Raw genomic sequence first — 17,617 nt, 5'->3', positions numbered from 1 at the left:
AGGATGAGGTGTGTAAAGCCAAGTCCAGTGGCATGTCATAATTTCACATTGGACGATGTCTCAAAGGATTACATAAGAAAATAAGATCATTTTTCCATGGCAGGTTTAATTCCAGTAACTGGACTGACAAGAAAACTTTCATTCAGGAACGTTTAGGCAATACAGCTGCTTTTTTTGATTAAGCAAGCTCAATGTATAGGATGGGATAAGAAGGATGCTAAGATCAGCTTCCACCTGAAATCTTTCCTGGTCTGCATGTATAATGGTTACCCAAAGATTCAGTTTGGCATGGTGCTTCATCCTCACCTCCTTTCTTCAGCTGTTACATGTCTTCAGTAATTGTTGTATTCTTCTATACATCAGAGAAGGGTATAATAATAACATTTTCTATTAACTAGTAGGCAAAAATTGCTTTTCTGACCATTTTTTTTCCACAAAATGCCTGTTTTTGAGGGATAATAACAGAAAAAAGCAAATGCTGCAAATGCTCCAAATGCCTGAAGGTTGAAATTTTTCAGATTTAACATTCTCATCAGGATTCTAAAACTAATCTTTCATTGTACCATTATTCATTGCAATGAGATGTTTCAGTGCTCCGGAATCAAAATGTGTAGTTTCAGCTTGGCTTGGTATCAAATCACATTCTGCTGGTGCATTGCAGTGATTGATAGAAGTTACAGTTTGAGTGCTTTACATTCCCATTCTTCTGCATCGGACAAGCATCCGTATCGGACAACTGACCCATATCTCATGTGATGGCACCAAATCCCCTCATACATTGTTTTGAGATAGTAAGAGGAGATGTCATGGAGCATTATGAGAAATATATCTTTGCCAGGTAGCTTGTCTTCTGGGGCATATAGCATGCTTAACTGATGGGATTGGTGGAAAATCATGATTTGAGGTAGAAATTGGTAATGGAACAGAGACCACCACACTGTCAAATAGTTCCTCCTTCGTGTTGTTTGGGGTGAGGCAATACCATGCAGTGAAGCTCAGATGGTAAAACTCTGCCCCTTAAATTAGCAAGCGATTGGAAAAGATCTGAACCTGATTTAACTCTCTTTGAAAGCATCTGGGCTTTTTGTTGATTGCAATCAGAGACAGATCAGGGCTTTATAGCTTGCCTGCCATCTTCTGAAATGTTATGTGACAAACAAGACACTGGTATTATTTCTGTTATGGAATGTTTGTTATCATAGCAGTGATTATGGGAAGAACATTTGCATCATGCTCAGACTTACTAGTGGACTTTTGAAAGATGAAATGGTCTGGTTTTCTGGTGTGTTTTTTATTTGGGGTTTTGTTTTGTTTTTGTTTTTTTAACTGACTTGGCCACATTGTCCCTTTGGTAATGCAGACTAGTCAGCTGGCAGGTACTAAAACAATCTAGTAGAATAAGGTTAATCTTTTCTCTTTAATTAGATAACAATATGTAACACACCCAGTGGGCCAGATGACCTTAAAAATTAAAGTGAGAATAGAGACATGTTTGAGAAGAAAAAAATCTTTAGTTACAGGGGATATGGGGTAGAAAGAACAAGAAGAAACATTTACTGATATAACAAAGCAACCCCACACAATCCCCCTTCTCCACCCAAACTCTCAGAGAATTTATCTCATAAAATGGACTAGGATATCTTATTGCTCTTACAGGCATTTCAGAAGTGTTTAAGTGTGAAGTAGTTCAATCTTGTTGGAAGTGAACTTCACCAAAATCCAGGGTCTGTCAGAAAACCTTTCCGCGGTTCCATAAATCACTTAATCTCCATCTGTAAAGCCTAATATATCCCCATCACTGTAGCACCAAAGTACTTCATAATCCTTCATGTATTTCCTCTCAAAACACCATGGAAGGTTGATAATATAATTATTTTTACAAGAGAAGAACTGAGGCATTGCAATTTTTCCCTAGGTTGCGTAAGAGGTCTTAACAGTCTCATGTTGTCACCTGATGTGAATCACTGGGTCATTTTCCCCTCTTCTGTAATTTTATGAGACCTGGGGTTTTGTTCAGGACTGTCCATACAATTGTAAATTTTTCACTTAGGAGTGGTAAAGAGACTTCGTATTGGAGTGCCTGGCTAATGGACATATCCCTGACTCTAATTTTTGATGAAAATTACACGTTAACTAATGAAGCAGGGATAGGCTACTTGCAGGCAATGGGTATGGGTTGAGTAACGCTGTGCAGGGAAAATGGGCCTTCTCTTCCACCAACCCAAAACAGATGGATACTTATGTATCCAAAAAGTCCTTTGCAAGCTGAATGAATTACAGACATGGCAAGGCTATGCAGGAATACAATCAATATTCTGGCTGTGTATGGGAGTGAGATACGTAAGTGTGTTAGAGCCTGTTATAAACATATCTATAAAAGGAAGCCAGCAATTGTGGTTTCTGGTGCTGGGCAGTTAAGCCTTGCTGGTTAGTATTCAGCCAGCAGTTTGCCAGTCCTGTTTTGCTTTTCTGTTTGCCATCTCATCAGAACAGCATACACCTTTTGACAGTTTTGGTATCAAGTCAAACCCTCACTTCAGGATATTAAAGAGGAAAAGGCCTTTGTGATGATGGAGATGGACTTCTGGTTGAGTTTTTTCATGACCTATTGAGAATGTGTGTGCAGCATCACTGTCTTTGCATAAGTGATGTTCTGGATGTAAATAGTCTGGTAGCCTGTAATGTAGTGGAGTAATCATTTAATCCTATTCGGGAGAGTAAGGGTAAGATCAGGTACAGTGCTGACCCTAACCACCACATATTAGAGCAGGTTCTCAGTCACAGTTGAATGCAGCAGTATGGGGATCCAAAGCCAAGAAAAATGACTGAATTAAGGTAAAACTGAAGAACATCCAAAACGGTAATGATCCGGTAATGTCTTACCATTTTGTGGTAACCTCTGACTGTTCTAATTCCACAAACTTGGAGGTTTCTAATATTCTGTCCACTCACATTACCATTTTGGGATCAGATTTGGAGAAGCCTTGAGTACGGCCAGCTTTAGCTCAAATCAGAGCAAGTTAGATGCTGAACATGTAACATGCTATATAAATTTAAATTCTCTTAAACAAAAATCCTGTCCTCGGCCTCTCAGATATCGTGGCCCAAATTAGCAGTGTCTCTTACGTAAGTCACTTTTTGTCCCAATTGCTCTTTTATGAGTTGGGGAGAATGTGGTCCCCTCTTGTACCAGTGCTGTTGGGAAAATTAGTCCATCAGTGTTTATAAAGCAGTTGTCTCCTGCAGTGCTAAGCACTTTAGAAAAGCCATGAAGAACTGAATAGCTCTGTCCTCAGAGCAGGCTTTGAGTAGCATGCAGTAAGCAGGAGCCTAGAGCTGCATATTGAACAATAAGGAAAAGCCAAAATATTGAATAATCCACTCATTAATGAACAGTGTTGATCCTACGCACAGAATAAAGCAAGAACCCTGTGGAAAAACACCCTGTGCTCCTGCGGTTAAAGGCTGTGTCACAATGATGAAAGACACAGGGCTGAATGAAGGTGTATGTATGTGTGCAGCTGTGGCATATCCCAACTTCTAAGAGCTCAACTTTGTGACATTAAGGTTGGCTCCTTTGACTGTAGCTTTCTGTGTGTAATAGGTCTGGTAGTAAGAGCTGAACCATCTTTTGGGGGTGCTCATATAATGCCAGTGTACAGGGAACATGTCACTCCTTTCCTCTTGCCTGAAGGTGAGTAGGTTAAGCAAGACTGCCAGCTTATCTGCCAAGAAGTGTGTGAAATATATTTTGTAATGCGGGGAAATGTCATTCTACAGCAGCTGTAGTATTCACTAATAATTGTGAGGTGTGTTGTGTATCAGAGTAGTTGCGTAGTCTGAGGAGGGACAGAAGTGGAAACAAAAATATAATTCAAGATGAGCTGTGTCTCCAGAAATGCTTACGTGTATATTAGCTGTTTTCTGTGAAACACTGTGAATGAGTTTACCTTATCTCCACCCAACCTGCCAAAGGGGACTAAAGCCAGGAATGTAGAAAATGACAAAGAAATACAAATAGTTTAAAGAAGGTCTGCCTGTCTGAAGGGAAAGGTTTGTAAGGAGACAGGATTAGGGCGTTGTGTTGGAAGTGTCAGGCAGACTGGGCAGGAGGGCCAAGAGGAGCTTGACCTGTTGACGGCACTCCCAGAGGTGGGAGTTCAGTAAATTGAGCACATGTGAAGTTAAAATTCTCTTTCACAGCTTGTGATCCATGAGTTTCAGGTGACTTTTGGACTATATCAGAAAAGAAAGTTTGTATAATACTGCATTATGGCCTACGTATGTGAAATTTCTGAAGGGTCAATGCCTGCAGTGGAAATTTTTTGGAATCTAAAAGTTGGAAAAAACCCACTGTGTGCTGTATTCCTCTCATTAAGTCAGTGATATGTTTGGTTTTGAAAAGGACAAACAATGAATCAGGCTTTAAAATGGAAGAACTGTAGGTGTTCTCAGTAACTTGGTTAAAGCATCTGGGTGTGCAAGAGTGATATGCCAGTGTGACTCGGGATGCAGCTGGGAGTGGGAGTCCCAAGAATGCCTTCCAGGGGCAGGACAGATGAGACCTGCTCCTGCAGAGCATTCATTCGGAGAGATCCACACATGGGGCAAGACATGCGCTTCCTGTGGGAGAACCCTGCTAAACTGTGACTTGCCTCCCAGGGGATGCGCTGGAAACCCTGTTCCTCGAAAAAAATTAAAGTTGGACTGGGCACCATGCACAAAAATATGCACAGGGGGGTGAGTCCTATGCTACCACAGGGATGAGCTTCACTAGTGATAGGATTTTACAGTCTTAATCCCAGGCACAGTCACAGGGCATGATTCTCCTGACTGCGAGATGGGTTTTTATTTCCAGCATTTTGCTTCATGCCCGGGAATATTTCTGGTGTTACTGAGGACCTGAGGTGTGTAGGGAGAGTTAAAGACTGGAATTGAGTTATATCCTGAAGAGCAGAAAAGGGAGTCTGCCCATGTCAGGTGGGGATGCGTTTTCTCCTTGGTGCGTGTGTCTGTAACACCTATTACCAGCTCTGAGAAATGCATGTATTCATCAGAAGGAGAAAATATCCCTTTGTGTTTATTCTTATTTAACATTGTTTACACAGAAAATGGAGAAACACATCTTTAACTGTCATGTACTATTTAAAATTATGTCAGTACACCATGCAGTGCTCATTCTGTAAACATCTACTCCACCATGTGGTCTCTGGGAGCTAATGCTGTTCTGCTCTGTATGGCCACTTGTGTTCTGCCCGGAGCACGCTGCAGTGGTTATGTTAAATGGCCTTTGTGAAGGTTTCCAGAGCTCTAAATTAAAAATGCAGAAAGCTGGGGAGGGGGAGAGAGAGTTGGGAGGGGGGAATTCTCCGTAGCTGGAGTGTTAGGATGTCTTGCTACCTAATTGCCTTAGAACATGTGGGCTTGAATGAATCCTCTTTAATGAATAATAGGCAAATGCATAAATCGCAAACCCCAAGCACCCAAACGGTGAAATGCACACTAATGAAGACTCTGACTTCGACGATGGCAGGTGTAGATTTCATTTGTAAAATGTCGTGAATATATCAGGTTTAAAATGATGTATTTATTAAAAGAAACAAGTCTTCCATGTGTTCCTCTTGTATTCAGTCTCTCTCATACTGCACACCTACTTTTCCTGCATGATATTGCAGGCTGCAGTCTCACGGCAGTTTCTTGCTATAATGCTTCGAAGAAGTGCAACAATAGAGACCAATTACGCTCTGTCTCCCCTCCTGTTGCAATAAGCCTGAGCAAAAAAAAAAAAAGTGAGTGCACCCTCCCCCTGCACCCCCCCCCTCCCCCCCCCTCCCCCCTTTTCAATTTCAAATCCTAACCCTGTTGGTAGTACCATTTGTGGATTTGAACTCCCTGGCTTTGTGTGCGGTATTATCTCTAGATTCACCTGGTACTGATCCAATGAACCAACGCCACCTTACAAAGCTGAAAGGAAGAGTGTAGAGTCCACTTTGTAATAAATCATACGCCATGAAAAAGGATTTCTTTAACTCCTTTCCTCCATTATTCTCCACATCTCACCTTGTGGAAATGGGTCTGTTAGTGAGAGACTTAGACTCACATAGCAGGAAAAAGGAACAGGGGAGGGAGAACTGAAGTGAAAGGAAAGCAGAGTTCCTGGAGGTTTCTGTAGTTTGGAGATTCCAGAAAGAGGCACAACCTGCAAGAATAGGAAGCAGTCCTAAAAATAAACCCAGCATAGGCCTTGGTACTAAACCTTCCTAAGTTCTAGAAAGGGACAAGCAGTTTTCAGTAAAGCAGCTGCATAAGAAATCCTTAAAACCAGTGATGAGTTAAGCCCCCAGAAGCAAGGAGGTCTGGTCCAGATAATTGCCCAGAAAGCTGAATGCTGGTCTGAACATCTTTGGTTTTACTGAGTTGAGCTGGTAACCTCTTGAGATCTGGCTGCCTCCCAAGTAGGGAGGGATGAATACAGCAAAATGTTTCAGTTTCCATTTCAATTTTGAAACTCATTTGCTTTGACTGAATTTGCACTGTGTTTATGTAAATTTATAAACACTATAATAAATGTATCTACTTATAGAAAACAAATTTTAGAAAAAGGCTGAAGAACATTTGTGAAATGCAAATTCTAATTCAACAAGTATAATCATAGAACCTGATTTAAATGTACATTCAATCACAAAATAGAAACATAGTATGTGGTCTGTATATCTAGCAAGCATAATCCAAAATTCAAACAATTGTTAACAGCTTAAATATTTTAAATTACATACATAACATATTTTTGTGGCAGCAGTGACTATATGACACAAAACCCAGGTTTTCACAGTATGAATGAAGACCAAAATCAGGTAACAGTAGCAGTTTGTTACTTTGCTTATTATAGAAAGCTCACCTACTTCTGATTACACTTTTTTCTAACCTATGAGAGTCTGTGCCAGCACATCATCCTTATCTGGCTCCGTGTCAATATTACCTGCTACATTTATAAGAGCATTCATAGGCATGGCCATTAAACCTCATGGAATGGGATATTCTCCAGTGCCCTTACTCTGGAAATGTTCAAAGCTGCTCCAACCCTCACTAATTTCAAAGCTGCTTTTGTCTTCCCTTGCACCTCTTGGAGTCTGTAATGTCTCCTGGTTTGCTCTCCTCCATAACCCCTTTCAAAGATCATCCTTAAACAGTCCTTTGATATAATTCAGGGTTTTTTTTTCCCCTTGTTAATTTTGTGTTGAACACATCAGTTTATTTACTGCACAAAATAAACCTTATCTGTATAGGACAGATTTGGAGGCCCTTTCTAAATCTGGGAAACACTTACAGTCACATGAGAAATTGTATTGAAGCCAATGACACACTTGCAGTCTGAGTAAGAGAGCTGGTTTCAAATACTGAAAGATCCTGTATTATATTGGAACACAGTTGTTTTCCATTGTAGAGCTGCTGCTTCCAGAGTATACCTATATTTCTACTTTGCCTACCCAGTGCTCGAAGCAGCAGGTAAACAGTTAAGCAATGGAAGCAGCAAGCAATGTGTACTAGAAATGAGCTGGTTTAAGATTGGTAAAGGGAATTAAAAAGCAGTGCAAGATGCAATTTTTTAAGTTATCCTGTTCAAGTTCTTGCATTGGAGGTATTAGCCACAAGGGAGATCACATCATCTGGGAGTAAAAGAATATAATGAATGCAGGATCTGTAATAGGCACGTGGGAGACTCTTACTGTATGTTTTGGTCATGTCCTGATATATGTGAGCTTTGGGAGACAGTTCTACATGTAATGGAGTCAATAATCAAATCCGAAGTACCAAGGAACACAACTTGATGTTTCCTTAGAGAGACCACAAGTTTGCAACAGATTAATAAGGAGAGAATGTGGTAGATACAAATTTGTCTTTAGGCAAAAAGGAAAGAAAAAATGCTTAAAAACAGAGGGAAAAAAAAAGAAAATGTTACACTGTTCCCAGACTGGAGAGAAGTAGTAATGCCTACATCAGAAATTTAATTAATGGTTGTTACATTGATAAAGATGTGATATACCACATCAAAGACTAGCTAAATGATATTTGGAAATTAATTTGGATTCCTATTAAATAGAGCTCAGAGGAGCTTCCCAAACGAATAACTTGTTTGTCAAGCATTGCTTCCTTCTGTTTATAAGTCTTCTCAAGTAAAGGCAAGTATTTTTGTCTGTTCTTGTTGCTTGAAAGGAACCATGACTTTCATCACTAACCAGACATTCATGGCAAATTCAAATATTGCAAATCGCAATGCCTTAGTATCTTACAGAAATTGGATATTGCTTACTTCTGTTCCCTATAGGGATGACTTTATATAAAAGTTATCTAAAAAGTCCCAAACCCCAAATTTAATATTGAAAATCCATGTTTGAATTTGAAATTTGCTTTTGGCGGTTTGTATCTTGGCCACTTCAGTGGGCTTTGGAGATGAACATAATGGAATCAAAATACGCTTGCTTTCTGTAGTGTTATTAGTGTTAAATATTCTTAAAACAAAATGTAAAAGGGATACATTAACCATAGAAGGGGATATGATTTCAGGTTCTGATCTCTTAAGAAAGTTATCCTGTGGAGTGAGAATGCTGTTTTCTTGGGAGCTGTGCCAAAATACAGTAAGACTCATGATGATGGACCACAGTTTTTGTGTTTGTTAAATGAAAAACTCGTTCTTGTGATTCTGTTCTTATAGCAGTTTTATCCCAGTGTAATTCCACCTATGTCTCTGGAAGTACTTCTGATCTTATATTAATGTCTGTGAGTTCAGAAGAAGAAAGGATTTAATAGAACTGAGTGGAGAGAGTTTACATGAAGACAAAAAAAAAGAGAGAGAAATCCTATATAATGTGTTTTGCTTTATAGTGGGATGGAGACAACTTTCAGAGTTGTCTGTGGAATTGTAGCTGTTGGAGTGTCTAGAGAAGAAATCAATCTGTTCTCTATAGACAAGGAGACAAGTGACCACAAGACAAGGAGGTGACTTTCTCTACAATAGCAAGCCATCTGGCTCGTCTGTACACCAAGTCAGCAGTGATGGAGTTGCACAGCTGGCAGTTGGGTGTTTGAACCCCCAGGCAGCCTGAAGGTTGAGTTGTCTAAGGCCAAGAAGCAAGGCAGCTTCTGCCTGCTTAACTTCCCATAAGAATTTTTACAGAATAATGTTCCGTTAACGTCATATTTTTTGGTTCACCGGAAAATATTCATTCATCATTTTTGGAAATGAATTTAATCCTCAGGTTTCATCCCCTCACTTTTCTTAGCATTTCACTTCTCTGTCTTAGTTTTTATTTGGGTTTGATATGTGCAATAATTTGCTTCAGCTGTTAGAAAAGTGAGGCATTTTCCTTTCTTTTTGCCAATTATATTATGGGTTTTTGGTCATCAGATTCTTAGAATTTTTGTCAAAGGATAGCGCTACTGGAGTAAATCTGTATTGTTTACATAGGTGTTTTTAAAAGATTAAGGCTGAACAGACATTCTCATAATAGACCAGGGATCAATGAAAGCTCTTCTTTCCTCAAGGAGCTTTAAGGCTTAGCAGTGAGGTTGATTTTTTTGTTGTTTGTTTGTTTGGGGTTTTTTTTAAATATAGACAAAGTTCCATGTGTGCTTGGGCTTTTATTATTTGTGTGGTTGTTCATAGAATTGCTGAGCAAGATCTACCCAAGGTTCACTGGTCTCAAGCTCAGCTTGAGATGACAGAAGGGACTTCCATCCCTGCTTGTATAAGTGGCCACAGATTGTCTAGGTGATCTCTGCAGTAGAGAAGGGACATGATTTCCCCCTCCTATTTGTGCAACTTCCAGCTTTTTAATTTCTTCTGTGTTCGCTCTGCCAACTGCCCATGGAGTTTCAATGGGACTTCACAAAGAATGGGATATTACTTTGTGGGACTGGGAGCAGCAGAATCAAATTCAAGACAATGTACTGAGAGGGTTATGAGTCAGGGCAGGAAGGAGAAGCCAAGGTGGCATACATGTTTCAACGCCTACAAGATTTGACGGCCAATAAGCATTTTAACTTAGTGTCTTGGTTGGCTAACTTTTGTGTAGGCAATTGCAGGAGAGGAAGAGACTGAAGACCTGGTTTAGTGGAACAGTGACATTCATGCTTTAAATCCCTTAAGCTCATACTTAATGGCCATTGATTTCAATGCTCTTAACAGCTTTGCCGAGTTAAGGCCTGACTGAGGGCAAAGTAACGGCTTGCTGATGCAGTTTCTGAATCATCCTCATAGCTATAGAGCATTGAAGAGAAGGGAACCTCAAAGGCCTGCTCTTTCTTCCAGTGCCAGCGTGGCAAGCTGGCAAAAGGCAAAGGATAGAGTCAGCATATGTGTTGTGGAGGGGAAGAAGGCTGAATGACACAGAACTCTGCTGTTCACGTTATTTCTAAAAGTGGCCATTGCTGCAGGCTTTCCTCATCCTCGGGGGAGCATTTGCTTTTGGTTTTTCCATGAGAATAACTTGTTTAAATACAGAAGCTGCAGAATATAGCCCTAATTCTGCAGCTGAAGCCCGAAAAGGCTGCAGCCCATATATGTCCTTTGTGTGTGTTGTTTTTTTGTGTGTGCAGGTGCTCCCTGATGGGGTTTGATTTAAACCGGCACTGGGCAAATCCATCTCCCTGGGCTCATCCCACACTGCATGGAGTGAAACAGCTCATCATTGAGATGTACAACAATCCGGTGAGTGGGGAAAGGTGATGCCAGAACAGCCACTTCCTGAGGTACCGACTCTCTCCCGCTGCGGGGTTGTGCAAGATGCCAGTGACTCTGACGTGGCTTAATCCAGTGGCAAACCAAAATAAGAAAGGAGTAAGCAAAACACCACCCCCACTGCATGGGATCAGGGAACATTTGTGTCTTTTGTCACAGGAAGCATCGGAGTGGAGAGAGCAAGTGAAATGAAGTTCAGCTCAGATTAAATATGGAATAATTCTGAAAGCTGGGCCTAAATTCAATCGAGCTGCTCTCGTGATGTCCTGAGCTGGATTTAAAACAGCAGGCCCCCCAAATTGAATTACTGAATGGCATTGATGTTTAATCCTGAGCTCCGGCAGGGGTTGCTGTGTAGTGTGCAGAGCAGGAGGGGGATAATATTTGCAAATATTATATAAGCACACATGCACACACTCATGCTCACTCAGAGAAGCAGAGGTGTTCTTGAAGGTGAAATCTTAGCTAATCAGAGGAGATGGATTGCAGAGAATATGGAGAAGAGGAGTGGGAGGGAGGCAGACAGCTATTCAATGTTTGACATCAAAGTGCAGAAGGATTATTGAACGTGGCACCTAAGAAAAACTGCTGAACAAAGATGGAGATGGGTAGGAAAAAATCACTGCAAAAAAACATAAGAGGAGATTTTATAGATGATTACTTTTTCTGTATGGAATTCCTGGTATTTGTCCTTTCTTTTTGCTTCCCATTACTGAGATGGAATTTGGATCTTTAATTCCCCGAAGCGTTTTGCTTTTTTTATTTTTTTTTTTTCTCCTTTCTGTTAGTGTGAAAAAGGATCTGGTTTGCCTTGCTAATAAAGAAACAGGATTCTTACCCCTGGCTACATCATGTATAGGATAAGAGCTCCTTTAATTTAACTCCTGGTTCTCCCAGTACATCTTAATTGGACTTTTTATCTTCCAGCTAGTAGTAATACCTGTACAGAAGGGGATTTAGGTACAAGAAAGATGGGCTAATGATAAGGTCCTTACATATGGAGTGGAATCCAATTGCATGCAAAATATTTTCTTAGACTGCTAATTGTTTGGCACAGAATTTATCTTTCTCTTCTGTTTGTGCAGCACCTAGCATTGTGGCTGTGACCAAGGCTCCTAAGCCCTGCTGTATTAGAATGATGAAGATGGAAAGTAAAGAAAGGAGCTATATAGCCAGCCTGGCCTTTCCTCTGTTTCCTACCCCAAATAGCAAGACAGTTTTCCTTCTAGATGATGGAGGGAGCACGCAGGGTGCTTTGTCTGAGAAGAAAGGGTTTTTTTCCAAGAATAAAGAGGTCCTTACATATTACAAGAGGGTTGGGTGTAGGGGAATGCTTCTGGCTAGTAAAGCAACAAATCCTGGTGCTATTAAAAGTCACTGTCAGTAAAATGAAGTTATTCTTGGAGGAAAAAAAATATATTTTCAGCTTTGTCCCATTCCTGGGAAGCTTTGGAAGCTCTGGTAGTTTCCAGCTGCCCTATGTGTGAAGAATAAATTTATTTGCTGTGGTGACTAAAATGAAAAATCAAAAGAAATGTTTGGTCAGAGTTGGTCTGAAATGGAAACCTTTATTTTTCTCCATCTTTCTGTCTCCCACACCTCCACAGTGATCAGTCTGAGGTGAACCAGTTCCAGTTCATTTCCTTCTGAGGGAAAGAAACGGGAGCCTTTCAAACACAAATGTAACATTTCATTTTCAGGGTTATTTAATTTTTTTTTAATACTATTTAGGAATCTTTTTTTTTTTTTGGATTAAACTAACAGCAAAGTTCAGGTGGCTCTTCAGAGTTTCATTTCTCAGTGAATTAGCTACTCACCAAAAAAAACCTTCTTGTCTGATTTTATCATTCCCTAGTCAATACCAGCCTTTCTGATGGTTTTAGAGACCCTCAGCAATACAATGCAGTATAAGGGATTATTGTTTTTTTTCAGGCAACACTGGATTCTTATTCCCTCTGATCCCAGTAATATTTGTATGAAAAAACCATATCCAAAGTGCTGGGACAAAAGGGGAAAACATGGCAGCTGCCTCAGAGGGAGGACATGGGACTGTACGTGTGCCATCCTGCTTTAGCAGTGATTGTTTTTATTAAGTACTTGAGACAAAAAAACCCCACCCCTCCCGTCCTGACAGAGTGCAAGAATAAAAAGTTGCTTTGAGTTACTTCAGGCTGCTAGAGATTTTAACTACTCTCCAGGTGTAGAGTGTAACTTTTAGATGAGTAATACAATGGTAGATGGTTGGCTGCACGCATAGGTGAACCAGTTGCAGGGGGGCTGTTGTCAAACAGTGACAGATCAGGGATTATGCATTTGAACGCATCTGTCCTGCCACCCTCTCCTCACCTATGAAATGAAATAAAATGCAAAGTAAAGTTCCCTGCAAAATACTGTAATAAAAAATAACCTTCATCCTTCCCATTCTCGACAAGATCTGCCATGAGATGCTGCCCACAAGAGATTTGGTTGTTTAAAGCAGAGGAAGTCCAGCTTCATGTTGCTATTGCAGAATGGCTCAGTGCAGGCCTTTTAGATGTATTCATTCCCTTAAATCATTTAAGGAAAATTAGCTGCCATAAGAGCATAAACCCACATTTTAAATATTGCTGTATAGGAGGATTTTTCTTCTGCTGCTGCAGTACGGAAGATAAGCTGTTTCCTTTGAAAAAAGTTCATTCGGAGGGGGGAGGATGACTGACACAGAAATAAGTGAAGTGGGTATGAGGCACACACACAATGCCATAGCTACAGTGATTCCAGCACTGAGTGGTTCAAGGCTAAGTGTAGTTACTGTATAAAAATAAACAAAAGCACCTGTGGTTCTTTGTTCTTTGGGTTTTATAAAGTGTGGCTATTTTATTTTTAAAGTGTTTCAAATTCCATAATGACCATATCATCTTTAGGAGGGAGCGGATGGGTCGAGAAATCAGAGAACGATAGGAAGCTTTTGATTTCCATGTCATTGATTTTGAAACAATCACTCCTGATGGTAAGTCACTGTCATTGTGTTGGCCTATGTGAAGTGAGGTGATACTCTCAGCTGTTCCTAGTGGTGTTAGTCTTGCAGATGAGACTGAAGTGACAGACTTGCTTTTCTAGATCATGTGCTCTTGGCTGAAGATGTTTCTGTTCTTAAGTACCTTTCCCTGCCCATATGCCACCTATGGCATATGTCACTGCCTTCCCACCTCTCCACCAGATGATACGTGTAGATGACTCCCCTGTCTATGCTGGAGCAGGTTAGTGGAATTCGCTCAGAACATGAATGTATTGTTTAAACCAACTCAGCTGACTTTTGTCTGAAGTACGTCAAAGGATGTTCGTGTGAGCTGTTCCAACAGCTGAACCGTGGGGCCAGGAAGTTCTGCTTGGGCATGATAACACACTTTATGTAGAGAGCTGTTTGGAGAATGAATGTCTAGGTAAGGAATCTAATAAAGCATATATGCACAGCTAGATTTAAACACGTGAACAATCTGATTGAATTCAGCAGTGTTCCTTGTGTGCTTACGGTTAAGCAGATGCTTAAGTGTTTTGGACTAGGGATCAAGTGCTCAGCACAGGAAAGCTCAGGATATGATTGGCCTGTGGAGATCAAACAGTCCTTATCTCTGGGATAACATGAAGCCTCAGAGACAGAGCAGTAGAACTGCTTGATTGTTGGACAGGTTTTGTGTGCCCATCCAGCACTTTTCCGAACAAGCAAATGCACTCTTTAAAACGGATTTAATAAATGAACTTAGGTAGTGTGCTCAGTGTCAGCTCAGTCCCCTTGAGTATGTGCATTGTGATATGGTCTTTAATCGTATGGGCTTATGTTATTCTCTCAGCAAGACCCTTGCCTTACTGAGTTCTCCAAATGGAAAACTTTCACATAATAAGCGTCTATTCAGTGTTTTGTTTTAGCTTCGGTGTTCATTGTGCAGCCCTGACCTGTATTTACTGTGTACTATTCAGACCCTGCTCTGAGGACAGAATTGTTAATCTCCTCGTGGGCTTTTTTGTTTCGCTCATTGCTATACCCTGGGAGCATTTCAGAAGCATTAATTAATATTTTTTTTTTTTGGGACCCCTGTGAGAGATAAGTGTGTTATCCTTGTATGGATAGGAAACAGGCAGAGGCAGTTATGATCAGAAGTACCTACTCTTTTGAGAATAGATGATTTAAGAAGCCTGGGATCAGATTCGCTTTATGTCATTCACCAAGGCTTGATACATTCACTGTCTCATTTCTACCACTTCCTTCTCCACGCAAGATTAGGATAAACTATTTCTGTCAATTGGAGTTCTTAGGACCTAGAAGACAAGGAATAGGCAGAAACTGACCTCTTTGGAATAATCTGTTTCAAGTTATTTGCTCCCCTCAAATGAAAATGCAGAGATGGGATGCAGTGCTCCAGGCACTGTCATTGCAACACTGTACTTTGTCTTATTGCATCCATCTTTCTTCTATTCTGCCTGTTTTCTACCTCTTGTTGTCATTGAAGCTGGAGTCCTACATGCAAATGATTCCTATGTTAGACAGTGTTCACCTTGTGCCCTGAGTGAGCTGGAGACCTGACCAAAACCAAAAGAAACCAAAAAAACAGTCACCTGGGGTGTGCTCACTAATTATTATCTCCTTTGTCATGCACACATATACCAAAGTCTTAAACTATTTCTGCATAGGCAACTTTTCTGTTTCCATTCCTGACGTTGAAGTGCTTGACGTTGAAGCCTTTACATACTTTTAATACTGTTCTGGGTGAAAGTTTTCGTTGATTCAAAGCAAAACATACAGCTGAAATGAAGCCCTGGTGTGCTGAAATCTGAGTCATCTGCTGGGCTGGAACCTTTAGATCCACCACACAGACATCTGTCACAAGAGCTGATGAATTAACTGATAGAGAATGGCAATCTGCTATTGCTGCGGACTGGTGTGAAAGAGGGAAAGAAACACTGCCTGTGGGCTTTGCGGGTATCTGCAGACAACAGAATTAATAAGAAGAAAGGATGAGTAAACATAATACTGCAGGCATGGGGGGGTGTGGTATATTTAAGGTTGAATGACACCTTTTATGTTTTTGAGGTGGTTTTTTAAAATCCCTTGTGCAGGCTTAGACTTGAACAAAAGCATATGTTTTCAATCTCCCGGTCTCTGAGGAGGCCTTGTTTTCAATCCAGGTAGGCTTGGGTGTGCAAGAAGTAAGACTACAGTTGAATTAACATTTGTCTGATAAGTCAATGTAACTGGATTCTTCAGCATATGACTACATTCCTCTCCATAAAGAGAATATATCTACTTTCTTACAAACGTACTGAACATACGCTTCTCTGGTTCTGTGTTATCATCTATCTCTAGACCCTTCTTTAGAGGCAGAAGGATATACTTCACTGGCATTGGCTCCCCTCAGTACATCAGGCACCTTCACTACTGCAGGAAAACGATAGAGGTAGCTTGGCCTAGGAAAAAGGCCTGAGCTGGTCTCTGAGTTCCAGCTTGTTGCTTTCTCTGCTGATAAACCCAGATACTAGAAAGCAGGTGAGGTTGAATGTTGAGTGGTGTATGAAGCAGGTTAGTGTAGCCAGTTGAAGGGAAACACATTCTCTCCCTGACAATCTCTAACTCATTAGAGTTGACTATATTACTTAGCTACGTGGTTTCTCTAGGTTTTCCTATCATCATTGCCAAAGAGTACAGGCTCAGCCCTCCCCTGTGCTCACAGATTTTCTTTTCATCTTCTGTGTTTCCCATTCTGGTACTGAGCTCTGTCCATCCATGTCAGGATATTACACATGTTCTTACCACTTCAGACCACTCCCCATCTCTTTCAAAGATGCAATTCAGGTGTTAATGCTTGAGGTAGGCCCTTAGTCGCTGCCCTTCTGCATGCTGCTCTGACTGACCAGTGTTGTTTTCAGACACGGTTTAGGCTGGCTACAGTCAATGCTGTTGTTCAACCTACTTCTTTTCTAGGCCTTCAGTAGCAGCATCTAGAGCATACTATCAAGGACAGTAGTTTTGACTGTGCAGGAGCCGTGTTCGAAGTGTGGCATTGTGGAAGTGCTCCATGTGCTGCACATCCAACCCCCAGCTTTCTTCGTTATCCTGAACTTTTGTAGTGATGGAAAACAGGACCTTTGTTTTCTAGTGTCTCTGGTTATAAAGGCAGTGCCATATATTGAGGGAAGCATTCTGGTTCTGTGGAAAACTAGGTGAAAAATGAAGACGTAGAAACTGTAACTGCTATTTTACAGCTTGCAACTACCCCTAATGGCAGCATGGCTGTAGTGACCTCCCATCCTCTCTGCCTTTGGCAGTGCTACATTCCTCACCAGACAACTCCACATTACGAGAAATGCATCTGGTTTCTGAGATGCATGTACTTTGCTGGAGCATGACATAAATTTTCTTTTTGTCAGTCCTGCAAATTATGTCAGTCTTAGAGGCTCCACATCCACTTGTCTTGTGAAATGATGTTATTAGTATTATCATCAATGTGATACTGGATAGTTGACAAATAAAGTATAATAACAGGTTTTGCAAGGGTTTTACATCAGAAGTGTACACTTAGACTTCTTATACTATAAGCCCACAAGTAATATTATCCAATCTAACATTTGAAAGATCAGAAACAATTGTTGTCTGTTCAAAAATTCTTCTTTTCCCTCATCTTCTCCCCTGCTCCTGTTATAAATTGGACCAGCAAAGTGGAATATATTCCACTGGAAAATTATAAGCTGATTCTCATTCCAGCTGAAGCCAGTTTTGATGTTAATAAATGTTTGGAAAGGCTGTGGGTTGGGGTTTGGTATTGCTCAGAAATCACTAAGAGCCAAACAAATCAGCTGAGGTCTGCATCATCTGGTATATGGAGTCATAACAGACTAACATAGGGT

The 17,617-nt window shown here is 40.7% G+C and overlaps 1 protein-coding gene across 1 annotated transcript in view; it reads left to right on the top strand.

The window, feature by feature from the left end:
- The window catches only part of LOC137666330 (BEN domain-containing protein 5-like), a 729,551-nt gene that overhangs the window by 556,135 nt on the left and 155,799 nt on the right, over positions 1 to 17,617 (top strand). The window contains exon 7 of the mRNA XM_068406246.1: positions 10,597 to 10,708. Within this exon, the coding sequence (XP_068262347.1) occupies positions 10,597 to 10,708 (112 nt within the window). The remainder of the gene's footprint in view (positions 1 to 10,596; positions 10,709 to 17,617) is intronic.

Source organism: Nyctibius grandis, chromosome 8, assembly GCF_013368605.1.
Source record: "Nyctibius grandis isolate bNycGra1 chromosome 8, bNycGra1.pri, whole genome shotgun sequence".
Classification (NCBI taxonomy): domain Eukaryota; kingdom Metazoa; phylum Chordata; class Aves; order Nyctibiiformes; family Nyctibiidae; genus Nyctibius; species Nyctibius grandis.
Note: the sequence above shows the minus strand (reverse complement) of the source record. Positions and strands in the feature narration are given on the sequence as shown.